The sequence below is a fragment of the Hylobates moloch genome, unplaced genomic scaffold, assembly GCF_009828535.3.
Source record: "Hylobates moloch isolate HMO894 unplaced genomic scaffold, HMol_V3 SCAFFOLD_54, whole genome shotgun sequence".
NCBI lineage: Eukaryota > Metazoa > Chordata > Mammalia > Primates > Hylobatidae > Hylobates > Hylobates moloch.
In genome coordinates, this window is record NW_026652329.1 from 210795 (window position 1) to 228797 (window position 18003).

At 37.7% G+C, this 18003-nt stretch overlaps 1 protein-coding gene across 1 annotated transcript in view; it reads left to right on the top strand.

The window, feature by feature from the left end:
• LOC116463701 (coiled-coil domain-containing protein 30-like) overlaps positions 1-18003 on the top strand; it is a 159004-nt gene that overhangs the window by 70771 nt on the left and 70230 nt on the right. Inside the window, exons 7-8 of the mRNA XM_032146915.2 lie at positions 7802-8011; positions 12450-12604. Of these exons, the coding sequence (XP_032002806.1) occupies positions 7802-8011; positions 12450-12604 (365 nt within the window). The remainder of the gene's footprint in view (positions 1-7801; positions 8012-12449; positions 12605-18003) is intronic.

The window sequence follows — 18003 nt, forward strand, 5'->3', positions numbered from 1 at the left end:
TAGTCCCAAATTTCTTGGAGGCTTTGTTCATTTCTTTTTATTCTTTTTTCTCTAGACTTCCCTTCTCGCTTCATTTCATTCATTTCATCTTCCATCTGCGATACCCTTTCTTCCAGTTGATCGCATCTGCTACTGAGGCTTCTGCAATCTTCACGTAGTTCTCGAAACTTGGCTTTCAGCTCCTCCATCTCCTTTAAGCCCTTCTCTCCATTGGTTATTCTAGTTATCCATTCTTCTAATTTTTTTTCAAAGTTTTTAACTTCTTTGCTGTTGTTTTGAATTTCCTCCTGTAGCTCAGAGTAGTTTGATCGTCTGCAGCCTTCTTCTCTCAACTCGTCAAAGTCATCCTCCATCCAGCTTTGTTCCATTGCTGGTGAGGAACTGCGTTCCTTTGGAGGAGGAGAGGTGCTCTGCTTTTTAGAGTTTCCAGTTTTTCTGCTCTGTTTTTTCCCCATCTTTGCGGTTTTATCTACTTTTGGGCTTTGATGATGGTGATGTACAGATGGGTTTTTGGTGTAGATGTCCTTTCTGTTTGTTAGTTTTCCTTCTACCAGACAGGACCCTCAGCTGCAGGTCTGTTGGAGTTTACTAGAGGTCCACTCCAGAACCTGTTTGGCTGGGTGTCAGCAACGGTGGCTGCAGAACAGCGGATTTTTGTGAGACCACCAATTCAGCTGTCTGATAGTTCCTCTGGAAGTTTTGTCTCAGAGGAGTACCTGGTCCAGTGAGGTGTCAGTCTTTCCCTTCTGGGGGGGTGCCTCCCAGTTAGGCTGCTCAGGGGTGAGGGACCCACTTTAGGAGGCAGTCTGTCCGTTCTCAGATCTCCAGCTGCGTGCTGGGAGAACCACTACTCTCTTCAAAGCTGTCAGTCAGACAGGGACGTTTAAGTCTCTGGAGATTCCTGCTGACATTTTGTTTGTCTCTGCCCTGCCCCCAGAGGTGGAGCCTACAGAGGCAGGCAGGCCTCCTTGAGCTGTGGTGGGCTCCACCCAGTTCGAGCTTCCTGGCTGCTTTGTTTACCTAAGCAAGCCTGGGCAATGGCGGGCGCCCCTCCCCCAGCCTCGCTGCCGCCTTGCAGCTTGATCTCAGACTGCTGTGCTAGCAATCAGCGAGACTCTGTGGGCATAGGACCCTCCGAGCCAGGTGCGGGATACAATCTCCTAGTGTGCCGTTTTCCAGGCCCGTTGGGAAAACGCAGTATGAGGGTGGGACTGACCCGATTTTCCAGGTGCCGTCTGTTACCCCTTTCTTTGACTAGGAAAGGGAACTCCCTGACCCCTTGCGCTTCCCGAGTGAGGCAGTGCCTCGCCCTGCTTCGGCTCGCGCACAGTGCGCTTCACCGACTGTCCTGCACCCACTGTTTGGCACTCCCTAGTGAGATGAAACCGGTACCTCAAGCAGAAATGCAGAAATCACCAGTCTTCTGTGTCGCTCGGCCTGGGAGCTGGAGACCGGAGCTGTTCCTATTCGGCCATCTTGGCTCCCCACCCCAAAATACTAACTTATTGCTTTTAAATCATTTTGTTATAAAATATAACACTTAGAAAATACAGAAAACATACAATTTACCTAGTTGTCATAAAGTAAATAGACATTTAAACACTACCCAGGACAAGAAATAGAACAATGCCAGCACACTAGTGGCCTCTGCACACCTTGTCCCCATCATAATCCCATCACCTTACCACCCCAGTAGTAACCACTAATTTTGATAATAACTCTCTTGCTTTACTTTATAGTTTTATCAACTATTTATGAATCCCATACAATATAGTTGTCTTCCCTATTTTTCATATTTCAAAAATATAATCAGTATTTATACCTTGTGTCTGCCTTATGATAACTGTCTGCAAGATTCATTCCTATTATAGTATATAGCCATTATTTATTCATTTTTTTTGCACTATAGTATTCTATTGTAAGAAAATGCCATACTTTATTTATTTTTTTCTATGGCTTATGGACATTTTACATGTTTCCAGCTTGGGGATGTTAAAAAGAATGTTATAGGCTTGCAGAGCCTCAGGCAGATTGCTGCTCTGTCACCACCAGTACCAGGACGCTATTGTAGATCCTCTTCTTGGTGCTCGACTGTCCCAACTTGAAGCTGAAGAAGCTGCCTTGGATGCATAGGTCATTGGCCGTAACAGTGTTTGCCCCAGTGTTGTCTTATTTCATCATTACCGGCATCACCAAAACCCTGTGTTGACTCTTTGATCACAGGCCCAAGAGACCTTTACCTTTCTTGGCCTGTGGAGTAAATAGACAATATATTATGAAAGGACTTGTATGTACCCTTTCTGTTTACAATGAGACGTTTAGGTTTCTTAATTTTGAACAAATTCAATTTACCAAATATTCCAGAACACTTGATTTCCTCTTTTTCTTTGATTTGTTTCTTATCTACTCATTGTTTGTGTCTTACTTTTTTCATAGTAAGATTGTTCTTGAAAAATGAAACTTCTAGGCTTTCTAAAAGGCTAGAGTGCCTTTTGAGAAGAAGTCAACAGGTAATAGATTTGTTCTTATCATTGAAATTTCAAAAGTTATACCAACCCTCCAAAATAAAATGAGAAAATGAAAAAAAAATGAGACAGAAGGTGAGCTGGTTTAGAATGGCAAGGTGGGAAATGGGTTTTTACTAGAAAAATAGGAAGTTTATTAAAACTTGATTGAGAATTTCTTTTTGGTAATATCTATGAGATAAGCTTATTACATTTTTTCCTGTTGACCTACATTGATCCACCAATGATATTAAGGCATTTTGCTCTTAGGGTTTAATTTCTTTACTTTTACATACACTCATTTCATTCTGTTTAACAAAGCATTTGACCATTTTTATGCGTCCACTAACATTTTTGGAAATGGCATTTCTGGTCTTCAAAAATTAATGCAAAATGAGGAAATGAAGTTTCATAAGCTAAGCACTCTATACACTTGAGCAGCTTTTATTGAAAGAACTTTGCCTTTGAACAGAGGGTTTAACAGCACATTATTTCAGACATGTTCAGTCAACAAATATCGGATTCTTTCCTGAGTAGCAAGATATATGAATAGAACTGAGTAATGTTTCTACTTTTTAAAGAGTGCTGCAGTGAACATTCATGCACATGTATCCTGATGTCCATAAATACACATTCCTCTAGAAAGAGATTGGGAGTGGAATTATTTTATCATAGTATGTGTATTACTTCAACTCCTTCTAAAGTCTTCCACCAACAGTGTCTGAAGGTTCCCATTGCTCTACATCCTCACCAACTCTTGGAACTGTCAGATGTTAAAATTTTTGCAAACCTAGTATACATGTATAGCGGTAGTTCCTTGTGGTTTTAGTGTGCATTTGCCTGTTTGCAAACAAGGTTGAGCAGCTTTTTATACATTTAATTGGCATTTGAATTTCTGTTTTGTGAAGTGCTTGTTCAAGATTTTGTTCATATTTATTTGGGGTTTCTGTCATTTTAATTTTTTCATTAACTTATAGAAGTTTTTTAAATACATGAACCCTTTATCAGGTATGTATTACAAACATCGACTCTGTGGCTTGCATTTTTATTCTGCTTATATATCTTTTGATGAATCAAAGTTTTGAATTTTAATAATCATTATTTTTCATTATAATTAGTGATTTTTGGGGTCTGATTTAGTAAATATCTTACTACTTCAAAGTCATAAAGCTATTCTACATTAACGTCTATTTATGTATTTATGTATTTACTTATTTATTTTTGAGATGGAGTCTCACTCTGTCACACAGGCTGGAGTACAGTGGCATGATCTTGGCCCACTGCAACATCTGCCTCCTGGGTTCAAGCAGTTCTCCTGCCTCGGCCTCCCGAATAGCTGGGATTACAGGCACACACCATCATGCCTGGCTAATTTTTTTGTACTTTTAGTAGATACAGGGTTTCACCATATTGGCCTGGCTGGCCTCGAACTCCTGACCTCAGGTGATCTGCCCACCTCAGCCTCCCAAAGTGTGGGATTACAGGCATGAGCCACCATGCCCAGCCTATTGTGGTATATTTCTGAGATCCCTATTCTGTTCCATTGTTCTATTTGTCTGCCCTTGTGCCAATACTATGCTATCATGATTATTTTAGCTTTATATAAATATTAACATTTGATAGAACAAATCTTTTCACCTTGTTCTTCTTTTCTGGGATATCTGGGCTATTCCTGGCCTTTGGGGTTCCTATATAAGTTTTATAATCAGTTTGTTAAGCTACACACAAATACTCACATGAACTCACATAGAACACACGTATATTGACACACAACCTTTTGGGATTTCAGTTGGAATTACATTGAGTCGATAGGTCAATTTGGGCAGAATTTACATCTTTGCAGTATTGAATCCTCTAATTTAAGAAGAGAGTGTGTATTTAGGTTTTTAATTTCTCTCAATATTTAAATTTTCTTATATATCTTTTGTTAGACATATTCACAGGTGCTGATATTTTCCATACTATTATAAATGGCAACTTTAAAAATGTTCATTTTCTAATTATTTCCCAATGTATAAAAATTCACTTAATCATTTTCTAATAAAAACTTTCCCATACTTTTTTATTCTTACAATGTATGTATATGTTATTTTGGATTTTCTATGCAAGTAATCATATCATCTAAAGACAATTTGCTTTCTTCGTTTCCATATGTTAAACCTTTCATTCTTTTTTCTTGTTCTGTTTACTGGCTAGCACAGTGCTGAATAGAACTGGTGACAGTAGGCATCCTTTTCTAATTCCCAGTCTCAAAGGAAAAGCTCTCAAATTTCACCATTTAGTATGATTTTATAGCTTTTTAAAAATAGATATTTTATCCAAATGTACTTTAGAAAGAAAGAAAAATAAATAAAAATAGATATTATTTATTACATTAAGGAAATTGCTTTCTAGTGTTAGTTTGTTCAATGTTTTATGACAAATACATGTTGAATTTCATAAATTTTTTTCTGAATATTTTGAGAAGGTTTTTTAAAAGTTTTAATCTGTTAATATGCTGAATTACTTTGACTGATTTTCTAATGTTAATCCAATTTTGCATTCCTGGGATAAACCTAACTTCATCATAAATTATCATTCTTTTCCTACAATGCTGGATTTGGCTTGCCAATATGTCTTTGGGATGTTTGCAACTTTGCTCAACAGTGAGACTAGTCTGTCATTTACTTCCTGCAATGTCCTTGTCAGATTTTGATATCAAGGTTATCCTAGCATCTTAAAATAAAAATGGGTAATATACCCTCTTTTTCTGTCTTCTAGAAGAGTTTGTATTAAGTTACAATGATTTCTTCTTAAATTATTGCAAAAAACTCATCCCTAAAGCCTTCTGATTTTGCTTTCTTTTGAGTAGGTTTTCAATTTCTAGTTCCATTTCTTTAATAGTTATGAGAAGTCAAGTTCTTTTTTTTTGCATCAACTTTGTTATATTTTATTTTTCTAAAGTTTCCATTTCATTTAAATTTTTTAAAGTTTTACAGAAATTTATTCATCTTGTCTTCTTTTTAAAATATATACATTTTAACAAAGGTAGCTTTTGAAAAAAAGAAGAAAAAATATATAATGATGGTCATTTCACTTTTATAATATTAGTTACCTTTGCCTTGTTGCTTTTTCTTTGATCAGCCTCACTAGAAGTTTATTCATTTTATTAGACTTTTCAAAGAACCAAATTTTAGCTTGTTGATCCACTCTAATGTATTCTTTTTAGAGAAATAATAAATACGCATATTTCGCAGTTTAGAGTAAATATAGTATAGAGTACTGGATTAGAATCAGAAGATCTATATTCAGACCTTGGTTCTATCATCTGGCAACTATTTGAGATTCAGTTTTTTATCTCTAAAATGGGCTAAAATACCAATGCCAGCCACTTCATAGATGTGAAAGCCTAACAAATGTAAAGTAGTAGTATTAGCATATGCCTCAGCTCTGTATTTCAAATGCAGTAGATTTTCTAAAAGAAATTATTGAATAGCAACACTTAACTTTTGTTAGGTGTTTCCTATGTGTCTGGCTCTATTCTTGAGGCTTTGATTGCTTTGTCTCATTTAATGCAGCCTCACAACTATCCTATGAGGTAAGTAGTTATTATCCCCATATTACAGATGAAGAAACTGATGCTCAAAGAGGTTGAACACAATTAACTTTTAGATTCAGTTTATATAATCTGATTGGTTAATATAGAGAAAGCACAGATGAAGGACATTATAGCTATCATCCCTATTAATTCAGTTGAAAAGCTTTGAGACCAGGGAATTCTATTTACCATTAAAACAAAGTAAATTTTCTCTCACCACTTTTGTCTACGAGCCTTCCCTGCCCAGTGTATACATTCACTACGTTCTGATATTTTTTAGAATATCATTCATTTACGTGCTCAGTAAATAACTGATTAATCACCTACTCTCTGGTTCTTTGATAGGCGTTGGTGTTAAGAAATGAATTAAAAGCATAGTCTCTGCTTTCTTGGAATTTAAAGTGGGTAAAGGGGATATAAACAGGTATATAAATGCATACTTAATTATAAATCATGATATGTTTGATGAAGGAAACAAATGTGGTACAGTGATGAGTAAGGACATTTCAGATTAAATGATTCTGAAAATTGCCCCCTGCAAAGTGACATTTAAGCTAAGACCCGAAGAATAGGTAGGCAACCATACAATGAGAAGGGAAAAGGGAAAGCATTTCTGGCAGAGGGAAGTGTGGAAAAAATTTAGTGTATCGGAAACTCTTAATACAAACCAGTGTGACAGGAGTTACAGTGGGAGAAGGAGAAATAACAAGATGGTTTTAAAGAGATAGACAAGCGCCAGAGCATACAAAGCCAGGCAAGCTAGTGGGATCTGGAGTGAGGGACCACTGAAAGATTCTAAGCAAGGGTGTCAAGTAGTTCAATTTATGTTTTTAAAAGAAAATTTGGCCACAGCATTAGAGGATAGATTAGAAGAGAGTAAAAATGGAAGTGGTTGGACCAGTGCAGAGGCAGTTGCTATAGCCCAGGCTAGAGATGATGCCCTAGACTAGGGTGGTGGCAAAAAAATGACACAAATGGATTAATGCAAGTTGTATTGTGGGGATAGAATGACAGCATGTGCTAAATGATTGGAATTGGTTCATAATGGAAAAGGAAGACTCAGGGATTACTGACCTGCACAAAAGTTTGGATGGTGGCATTATTTACTGAAATTGGGAAGACAGAGAAAAAAAGACTTTGGAGATATGGGCAGAATCAAGGAGTTTCATTTTGGCAAGTATTGGCATAAAATGGCATTTCAAATTATAGAAATGGATAGCAAATCATCTACTCTCTAGGCCTAGAAGAGTCCAATAATACTCCCATGTTGGGTAGCATTGGAAGAGTCTACAAAGAAGACCAAGAAATAAAAGCAGAGAGCTAAGTGAAAACCAGCAAAGTTTGGTATCACAGAATGCCACTGAGAAATCACTTGTCCGTTGGATTTATTCTGGCAATGAAGAGGTCAGCTAGTACCCTTGGCAGAAAGTTTCACTGGAGTAGTGGGGATGAAAGCCAGTTTGGACTAGATTGAAGAAAGGATGGAAAATGTTTAGACCATGCATATATAGAAACTCAGGAAAATTCCTTTGTCTAACTGCCATCTGACTAAACTTTGGAAACTGTTACTAACACATGGCAGCTCTAAAGAGGTACTCAGCCATGTGACATTGGTATTTGTTGGCTTTTAGGGGACTACACTCCTTTGAAAGCTGCTTATTCTAGTTCACATTCATTCCACACTTATTTGTATTACTCTTAACTTATTCTCTACCTCTAGATAAAGATTGAACTAAAGCATGCCCAACAGAAGTTATTAGACAGTACAAAGATGTGCTCTTCACTCACGGCAGAGTGCAAGCACTGTCAGCAGAAAATCAAGGAACTGGAGTTGGAAGTACTTAAACAGACTCAGAGCATTAAATCACAGAACAACCTACAGGAAAAGCTGGCTCAGGAGAAATCTAAAGTTGCTGATGCAGAGGAAAAGGTAATTATCCTCATGCTTAATAAATAGCATGCACTGAATACCACTACTGAAATCTTATTTCCCTGAGGATTTTAAGAAATAAGTATGATGCAGACTTGATAGAATTCTAAGATTTTTTTTCTCTCCCATGTTTTCTTCTGTTTTGATTTCACCTGTTCCTACAATTTTAGGAATTCTTGTGTATTGTAAAAACTTCATGGACTTAAAAAGGTCAGTTTTATTAAAGTTATAACATGAACTTAAAGAACTGACTGATCCCATATGGCTTTTGTTTTATATTTTCACATTTGAGAAGACTTATTCTCTCATTTGCATTGGCTGTTAATGTAAATTTTGTTTTTTTCATTGAGAAACAATTGTACATGTTCATGGGGTACATAGTGATGTTTAAATAGATATAATGTATAGTGATCAGATCAGGGTAATTATCATATTCATCACATCAAACATATTTTATAATTTTGTAGGGGGATTTGTGTTGTGAAATGAACCATTTTGAAATATTGTCCCTTCATTTTAGATTGCCCAACACTAGGTGGCAGTAGTATGTAACAGTTGTACATTTTGATGCACAAGTTTGAGAGTTAAATTGGATAAAAAAATAATTTCATCAAACCATATAATATGAAGCAAACATCAAAAAGTAGATGACAGCAATCTGAATTAAACTAAAAAATCCAATGTTGAGTTAAAGAAACCAGAACAAATGAGTTCATACTATACAATTCTATGTACAGTATAAAGTTCAAGAATAAATAAAACTAAGCTATGGAGATAAGATAGTGGTTATTCTTGCGATAGGTATTAACTGAAGGGGGCACGAGGGAATCCTCTGTGGTGCTGCAAGTATTCTACATCTTGGTCGGGGAAGTAGTTATACAAGTCAGATTTCATTGAATACACTTAGGATATGTATGTTATTCACCATATGTATATATGTATGTTACTTTACCATATGGATGTTATTATTCCATTAAAAAGTAATTGGTAAAATTGGTAAAGATTGGCAAGATTTTAAAACTTAGACAATACAAAATATTGGTGAGGATTTGGTGCAACAAGAACTCATATATTCACTTCACTTGGAAGAGTTAATTAGTGTAAATGTTTTAAAGATGTGTGCATCATACAACTTAACACTTCTACTAGGCATAAGAAAAACTGTTATATGCAGGTATGTATCAGGAAACAGGAAGATAGTCATGTTCATAATATCATTGTTCCGAATAGCAGAAAACTAGAAACAACCCAAATGTCCCCTGACACAAGATCAAAAAAATAAATTGTATATTTATACAGTAGTATTACTGCTAATCTGAGTTCTTTCCCCCACTTTGTATCAGTTGCAAAGAAAGAGCATCCAGGCTACTCTGCCTATGGGGTAGCCCTGCTCTGTCTGTGGAACAGCCATTTCCCTAGAATTAACTTTTTTTTTTTTTTTTTTGAGACAGAGTCTTGCTCTGTCCCCAGACTGGAGTGCAGTGGCACGATCTCGGCTCACTGCAGCCTCCACCTCCCAGGTTCAAGCGATTCTCCTGCCTCAGCCTCCCTAGTAGCTGGGACTACAGGTGCGCACCACCACAACCAGGTAATTTTTGTACTTTTTAGTAGAGACAGGGTTTCACCATGTTGGCCAGGATGGTCTCGATCTCTTGACCTCGTGATTCACCCACCTCAGCCTCCCAAACAAAGTTCTGGGATTACAGGCATGAGCAACCACGCCTGGCTGAATTAACTTATTTTTAAGAAAGGAAAGGAGAGGCGAGGCGAGGCAAGTGGCCAGGCGAGGTGAATGGCCAGGCGCAGTGGCTCAATCTATAATCCCAGCACTTTGGGAGGCCAAGGTGAGTGGATCATCTGAGGTCAGGAGTTCAAGACCAGCCTGAACAACATGGTGAAACCCCGTCTCTACTAATAATCCAAAAATTAGCCAGGTGTGGTGGCACGTGCCTTTAATCCCAGCTACTCAGGAGGCTGAGGCAGGAGAATTGTTTGAACCCGGGAGGTGGAGGTTGCAGTGAGCTGAGATCACACCATTGCACTGCAGCCTGGGTGACAAGAGCAAAACTCTGTCTCAAAGAGAGAGAGGGAGGGAGGGAGGGAGGGAAGGAAGGAAGGAAGGAAGGAAGGAAGGAAGGAAGGAAGGAAGGAAGGAAAGGAGGGAGGGAGGGAGGGAGGAAGGAAGGAAGGAAGGAAGGGATGGATGGAAGGAAGGAACGATTAGCATGGTGGCTCATACCTGTAATCCCAGCACTTTGGGAGGATGAAATGGGAGCATCACTTGAACCCAAAGTTCAATACCAGCCTGGGCAACATAGTGAGACTGTGTCTCTACAAAAATGAATAAGTTAGCTGGGTATAGTAGCGCATGCATGTAGTACCAGCTACTCTGGAGGCTAAGGCAGGAGGATCACCTGGGCGATATAGCAACACCCCATCTCAAAAAAACAGAGATTATTAAAAAGAAACAGCAATGATGTGATTAACACAAAATTCAGGATATTGGTTTTCTCTGGTGGGGAGGGAAGAGGGATAATCAAAGAGGGTCACAGAATGGGCTTCAAATGTATTGGAAATGTTCCCTTTCTTAAATTGTGTGGCAGTTTCAAAAGTTTGGATGTATCATTGACAGAGAAGCCAATGAGGTGATGCTTTTGTCTGTGGAGTTAGTACTGAATTCCTTAAGTAAGAATTCTCCCTAGACAGAACTAAATAGAACAGCTCCAAGGAACTTGAGCTGGCCTCAGACAGCTGGCTGCCTACTACCATTCCCCTTGAATCATTCTGCATCTTCTCCTCTCTCATGCTGTGTGGGCTATGCAGAGACCTAGGTGCAGGGGCTTGGGATTGATGCAGAAAGCCCCTCTCTTAGAAAACGGGTGACACCCACTGGCATTCACTGAATATTTGTGGGGAATGTGATGCCAAGCCATTGCAAAGGATTCCTTGTTGGGTCAGAAATACATTAGATAGATAATAGCTACCCTGCTGAAATCTATTCATTCAACAAATATTTATTGAGCACCTACTATGTACCAGGCACAATTTAAGGTGACACAAGCGTTTATAAAAATAAGTAAACAAGTGTAAAGGAAATTTATCTTTAAAAAATGTGGGGGCTTTTTTGCTGCTACATGAAAAAGGCAAGAAAAAATGTTTGTAAGTGACACTTTAAATCTAGCATATAAACTCTAAAATATAATGGTCTCTCAAATTCATAAGTCATATTTTTAGTTCTCCCAGAGCATTAAAAAAACTATTATTGATGCTAAGCAATATGCTAATAGGTGCTTGGTTTATAAGAGAATTCTATTTTGTTTTGCAATGTTATTCATGAATCTAACCACACTGTGGAGAAACTAGGTGCACTCACATGCTGTTGGGAGTGTAAATTGGTCTAATACCTGTGGAGGCAGTTTGGCATTATCTATCAAACAAACAAATACTCATAACCTTTGCCCTAGTAAATCTACACCTCATAATTTAATCTGCAGACATTGTTTGTAATAGTATTGTTTATAATAGCAAAAGATTGGAATCAGCTTAAATGTTCACCAGCAGGGCATTGGTTAAATAAGTTATGGTATACCCTTACAGTGGAGTGGTATGCAACTGTGAAAGAGAAGACAACTCAATATGTGCATATAATACGGAAAAATGACCAAATGTGTATTGCTATAAAAAAGTAAGGTACCTAATTACATATGGTATAGTATGTCATCATTTGTGTAAAATTTATATGTATGGGGGATAACTATATAATATGTGTTTATATATGTATACATAAATTTCTGGAGGAGTACATAAGAAATTAAAAACCATGATTACCTATTCGGTAGAGGAAAATTTGGTGGAAGTAGGACAGGGATGGGAAGGAGACTTTCCACTATATAGCTTCTTTTTTTCTTTTCTTTTTTTTTTTTTTTTTTTGAGACAGGGTCTCACTCTGTCACCCAGGCTGGAGTGCAGTGGCGCAATCCTTAGCTCACTGTAACCTCAGCTTCCCTGGGCTCAGGTGATTCCCGCCACCTCAGCCTCCTGAGTACCTGGGAGTACAGGTACTCACCACCACGCCCTGCTAATTTTTGTATTTTTTTGTAGATATAGGGTTTTACCATGTTGCCCAGGCTGGTCTTGAAATCCTGAGGCTCAAGCGATTCACCCAGCTCAGCCTCCCACAGTTCTGGGATTACAGGCATGAGCCAGCATGTCTGGCCTGTAGCTTCTTTTATGCACACACATTGAATTATATGAATGCATTACATACTGCAAAAATTAAACAATTTATTTTAAAATTAAATCCAGCTACTCTTTTTACTTGAGGTCAGATCAACATGTTAGCACTGCTATGTTTGCTATTTATGTTATTCCCTAGGGGAATTTGAAAAAAGGTCACACTCTTCTTAATGCTTTACTTGTAAACTTTTTTTCATTCAAGATTTTGGACCTGCAGCGGAAATTAGAACATGCTCATAAAGTCTGTCTCACAGACACTTGCATTTCAGAGAAGCAGCAGCTAGAGGAAAAGATAAAAGAAGCAACAGAAAATGAAGCTAAAGTAAAGCAACAATATCAAGAAGAACAACAGAAGAGGTAAGAGGAGCAGAGATCTCAGTTTCCTGTGTGTTTAGCCATGACTGAGTTAATCAGCAATATTAATTTACTCTAACAGAATATCAGAGAGTATTTCTGCTCTGTCCCCAGTGAAGTAAACTCAGCCACACACAATTCCTGATGTATTGCACTTACCACACTGTATTCTAATTGCTTATTTTCTAGTTTACCTGTGACACTACAGTGTGAGATTTTTAAAGGCAGAGATTATTTATTCTGGTTCTGGGACACACCTAGTGGTAACAGTAAATATTCTTGACTGACTTGCCTATGAAATACTCTGGAATTTGCTCTGACATGTAGTCTGACAAAATTCAAACTACAATGAAGTTGATATTTTATACAAGGGGACTTCACAGAGTTTGTGGAAAAATTGAATTGAAAGATAAAATAAACAATATATTGGCCAGGTGCAGTGGCTCACACCTGTAATCCCAGCACTTTGGGATGCTGAGGCAGGAGGATCACTTGAGCCTAGGAGTTTGAGACCAGCCTGGGCAACATAGTGAGTCCTTGTCTCTACCAAAAAAAAAAAAAAAAAATTATCCAGGCATGACAGTGCACTCCTGTAGTCCCAGCTACTCAGGAGGCTGAGGCAGGAGGATCACTTGAGCCCAGGAGTTTGAGGCTGCAGTGAGCCATGATTGAAACACTGCACTCTGGACTGGGTGGCAGAATGAGACCCTGTCTCAAAAAAACAACTTTATTTCTCAACATAAGCTCCATCAAGGTCAAGGCACTTTTGTAAGTGATGATGCATGCCATTTAGTCCATCCCTAAAGAACTGAGTGAGAAGCCTGGGAGTTTAACCATGTCATTGCAGTCTTTTGCACATTATTAACCGAAGAGAAATGGGTGCCCTTTAAATATTTTTTAAGATTGGGAAACAAAAAGAAGTCAGAAGGAGCCAAATCAGGACTGTAAGGTGGATGCCTAATAATTTCCCATCAAAACTCTTGGAAAATTGCCCTTGTTTGATAAGGGGAATGAACAGGAGCATTGTCATGGTGGAGAAAGACTCTGGTGAAGCTTTCCCAGGCATTTTTTAAAATAAAGCTTTGGCTACCTTTCTCAAAACACTCTCATAATAAACAGGTTATCATTTGGCTTTCTAGAAAGTCAATAAGCAAAATCCTTTGAGCATCACAAAAAACTGTTGGCATGACCTCTGCTCTTGACTGGTCCACTTTTGCTGTGACTGGACCACTTCCTCCTCTTGGTAGCCATTTCTTTGATTGTGCTTTGTCTTCAGGATCATATTGGTAAAGCCATGGTTCTTCTCCTGTTACAATTCTTCAAAGAAATGCTTTAGGATCTTCATCCCACTTATGTAAAATTCCCATTGAAAGCTTTGCTCCTGTCTGTAGCTAATCTGAATGCAATGGTTTTGGCACCCATCAAGTGGAAAGTTTGCTAAACTTTGATTTCTCTGTCAGAATTGTGGTAAGCTGAATCAATTGAGATGTCTATGATATTGGCTTTTGTTTCTGCTGCTAATCATCAGTCTTCAATTAGGGCACAAAAAAATTAATTTTTTCCTTGTAAATTGGTGTGGATGGTCTGCCACAGTGGGCCTCACCTTCAACATCATCTCATCCCTTCTTAAAATGACTTATCCATTAGTAAACTGCTGATTTCTTTGGGCTGTTGTCTCTTTAAACTTTTCATTAAAGCATCAATGACTTCAGCATTCTTCCACCTTAGTTTCACCATAAATTTGATGTTTGTTCTTGCTTAGTGTCCTTATCTCTAAAGTGGGAATTGTAATGCCAGTTCTATACATCTCTTGTGAAGATTTGCTAAGAAGAAATATGTATGCACTGTTTAAACTAAGTGTAGGAAAATAAAATATATAGGGAAATTATTCTACCAAAAGGGGACTCTATAGTGTATATTGTTTCATAATCTGGAAGAAAGTAACCCTGATTTAAATAGTTAGATTGTAACCTACTTTTTCACTTAAAATATTGTGATCTGTTTATCTGACATTACACTTTTTCTAGAATATTATTTTAATGATATGTCACAATTTAATAAATCCTTTATTGTTGAACATTTAGATTTTTCCCAGTTTCTTCTATTTCAGTGACATAATATATATCCTGGCACGTAATAAGCACTTCTACCAGGAAATAGAATCAGTAGGAATATATATTTAATAAAAGCCTTATTACAGGGACTTGGTCTTATGCAATTGTGGGAACTGGTTATGCAGTCTGTATGGCTGTCATCTTTGCATCTTATGCTAGAGCTTGAAGTCTGCAGGGCAAACAATCAGGAAATGAAGCTGAATGTAAAGTGGAAAAGCAACAAGGTGGAAACCATGAAGATGGACTGGAACCCATGTCAGTTCTTGCTGCCTCTAACCTTGATAAAGTGTAGGTATCCTACAGGAGAAACTGGCACCCTTCATCAAGGAGCTAAATAGACATCTGGCCCAGGAGATGGAAAAGGTGAAGGAGGATTCAAGGGAAGGTGGAGCAGTTGTAGGCCTGGCTGTTGTGTCATGCCAAGGTGAGCAGCAGATATCTAGCAGTGTTTATAAACTATAAAAGTGCCTGCTCCAACCTTCCACTTGGAAAAAATGTTTCAATTCTGTTCTCTAAATCTTACACAAATATTATCTCCTGTGGGCCACTATAACCAGAAACTTACACAGAAGGAATTCTGGGAAACTAGACAAGTCAAAATGTTACAAAGCTACTGTATTAAAAATATATTTGTTAAACTATAGTTAATTTTATTTAATTTAAATTAGGCCTGGCACCAGTGGCTCACACCTGTAATCCCAGCACGTTAGGAGGCAGAGGCAGGCAAATCACTTGAGGTCAGGAGTTTGAGACCACCCTGGCCAACATAGTGAAATTTCATCTTTACTAAAAATACAAAAATTAGCCAAGCATGGTGGCAGACACATGTTAACCCCAGCTACTTGGGAGGCTGAGGCAAGAAAATTGCTTAAACCCAGGAGGCGGAGGTTGCTGTGAGCCAAGACCGTGCCACTGCACTCCAACATGGGCAACAGAGCAGGCTAAACAGGCGGGACTCCATCTCAAAAAAAAAAAAAGGGTTGTTATTGTAATATTGGATGTTATTGTTGTTACTATTGTCGTCATTATCATCATAATCTTCTCAGTAAGATGAAAAAAGTTCATGTGGCCAGAACAAAATGTTTAGAGACAAGGAAAGTGGCAAGAAAATGAGGCTAGAAAGGTAAGCTAGACCTAGGTCATGTGGAATTTAACAGACCACACTGAGTTTGAACCTGTTCATGAAGGTATTGGTCTGTGGTTTTCCTATCACATAATATCTGTATCTGGTTTTGGTATTAGGGTAATGTTTGTCTCAAAAAATTACTTAGGAAGTGTCCCCTCTCCTTCAATTTTTTTTGGAAGAGATTGCAGGGAATTGGTATCATTTCTTTCTTAAATGTTTGGTAGAATTCACCATGAAATCATCTGGGCCTAGTGCTTTATTTTTGGAAGGTAATTAATTATTGATTCAATTTCTTTAACAGATATAGGCCAACTTAGATTATCTATTTCTTCTTGTGTGAGCTTTCGTAGTTTGTGTCTTTCAAAGCATCAGTCCATATAATGTAAGTTATCATATTTGTAGGCAGAGTTGTTCATAATATTCCTTTATTATCCTTTTAATGTCCATGGAGTTAGTAGTGGTGGCCCCTCTTTCATTTTGATATTTTTTTAAATGTTTTATTTATAAAATAGAGATGGGGCTTTGCTGTGTTGCCCAGGCTGGTCTCAAGTTTGTGCGTTCAAGTGATACTCCTGCCTCAGCCTCCCAAAGTGCTGGGATTATAGATGTGAGCCATTGTGCCTGGCCACATTTTTTATATTATTAATATTCTCTATTTATTAGTTAGCCTGGCTAGAGGTTTGTCTATTTTATTCACCTTTTCAAAGAACGAACTTTGGGTTTCATTGATTTTTCTCTATTGTTTTCTTGTTTTCAATCCCATTGACTAATACTCTCATTTTTACTATTTCTTTGCTTCTGCTTGCTTTAGGCTTATAATGTTCTTCTTTTTCTAGTTTCCTAAGGTGAAAGCTTAGATTACTGATTTTAAATTTTTCTTCCTTTATAATGTATGCATGTAATACTACAAGTTTTCTGCTATGTTGTATCCTATACATTTTGTAAGTTGTATTCATTTTCATTTAGTTCAAAATATTTTTAATTTATTGAGACCTCCTCTTTGACTCATGTATTATTTAGAAGCGTGTTGTTTATCCCAAATATTTAGAATTTTCCATCTCTCTTTTTCTTATTGATTTATGGTTTCATAGTATCAGTTTAAACAGTTGCATGACATTCTGTTACACAGATATATCATACTTTATGTAATACTTATATCTTTTAGACTTTTTTGCTATTATAAAGCTATAATAAATATCTTTATACATAAGACTTTGCAACTGCAATGAAGTATGATGAAGTGTGGTAAGTGTTATACTAAAGAAGGTTTAGGTTGCCATGATAGTACATAACACAGATACCTATGGAGTGAGGGAGCTTAAGAAAGACTTCCTCAAAGAAAGTGATTTAAGTTGAGAATGAAGTGGTTGGTATCAAGAAGCTAAATAGAGAATAGTATGGAGGACGACTTTGAGGAAGTGAAAAAGTTCATTGGCTGAAAGAAAATGAGGTTAGGGACAGTGGTGAGAAAATGAGATGAGGAAGGTGAGGTAGGCCTAGCTCATGCAGAACCTTAGATTTTTTTGTTTGTTTGTTTGTTTGTTTGTTTGTTTAGAGTCAGGGATCTTGCTCTGTTGCCCAGGCTGGAATACAGTGGCACAATCATGACTCACTGCAGCCCTGAACTCCTGGGCTCAGGTGATCCTCCTGCCTCCACCTACTGAGTAGCTAGGACTATAGGCATGCCCAACATGCCCAGCTAATTAAAAAAAAATTTAGAGACAGGATCTCCCTATGTTGCTCAGGTTGTTTTAGAACTCTTGGCCTCAGGTGATCCTCCAGCCTCAGACTCCCAAAGTGTTAGGAGGTGTGAGCCATAGTGCCACAGATGCTCATGAGCCACGGTGCCCATTTCTCATGCAGAATCTATCAAGCCATGGTGAACAGTTTGGACTTTACCTTAAGAGTATGGGGTTCCTGAATCAAGGAAGAGAAAAAATATATATATAAATAAGAGTAATGGGGAGCCACTATAGGATTTTAAGCAGAGGAAGTTATATGATTAGTTTGCAATTTAGAAAGAACACTCTGACTACTAAAAGAGGCTCAGGCTACAGAGAATGCAGGGAGTCTTATCAGTACACCAATTTCTTGATTTTATTCACTGGCAGACCTGGTTTGTTAGTCTTTTATTTTTCAAACTCTATATCAATTAACTTCTC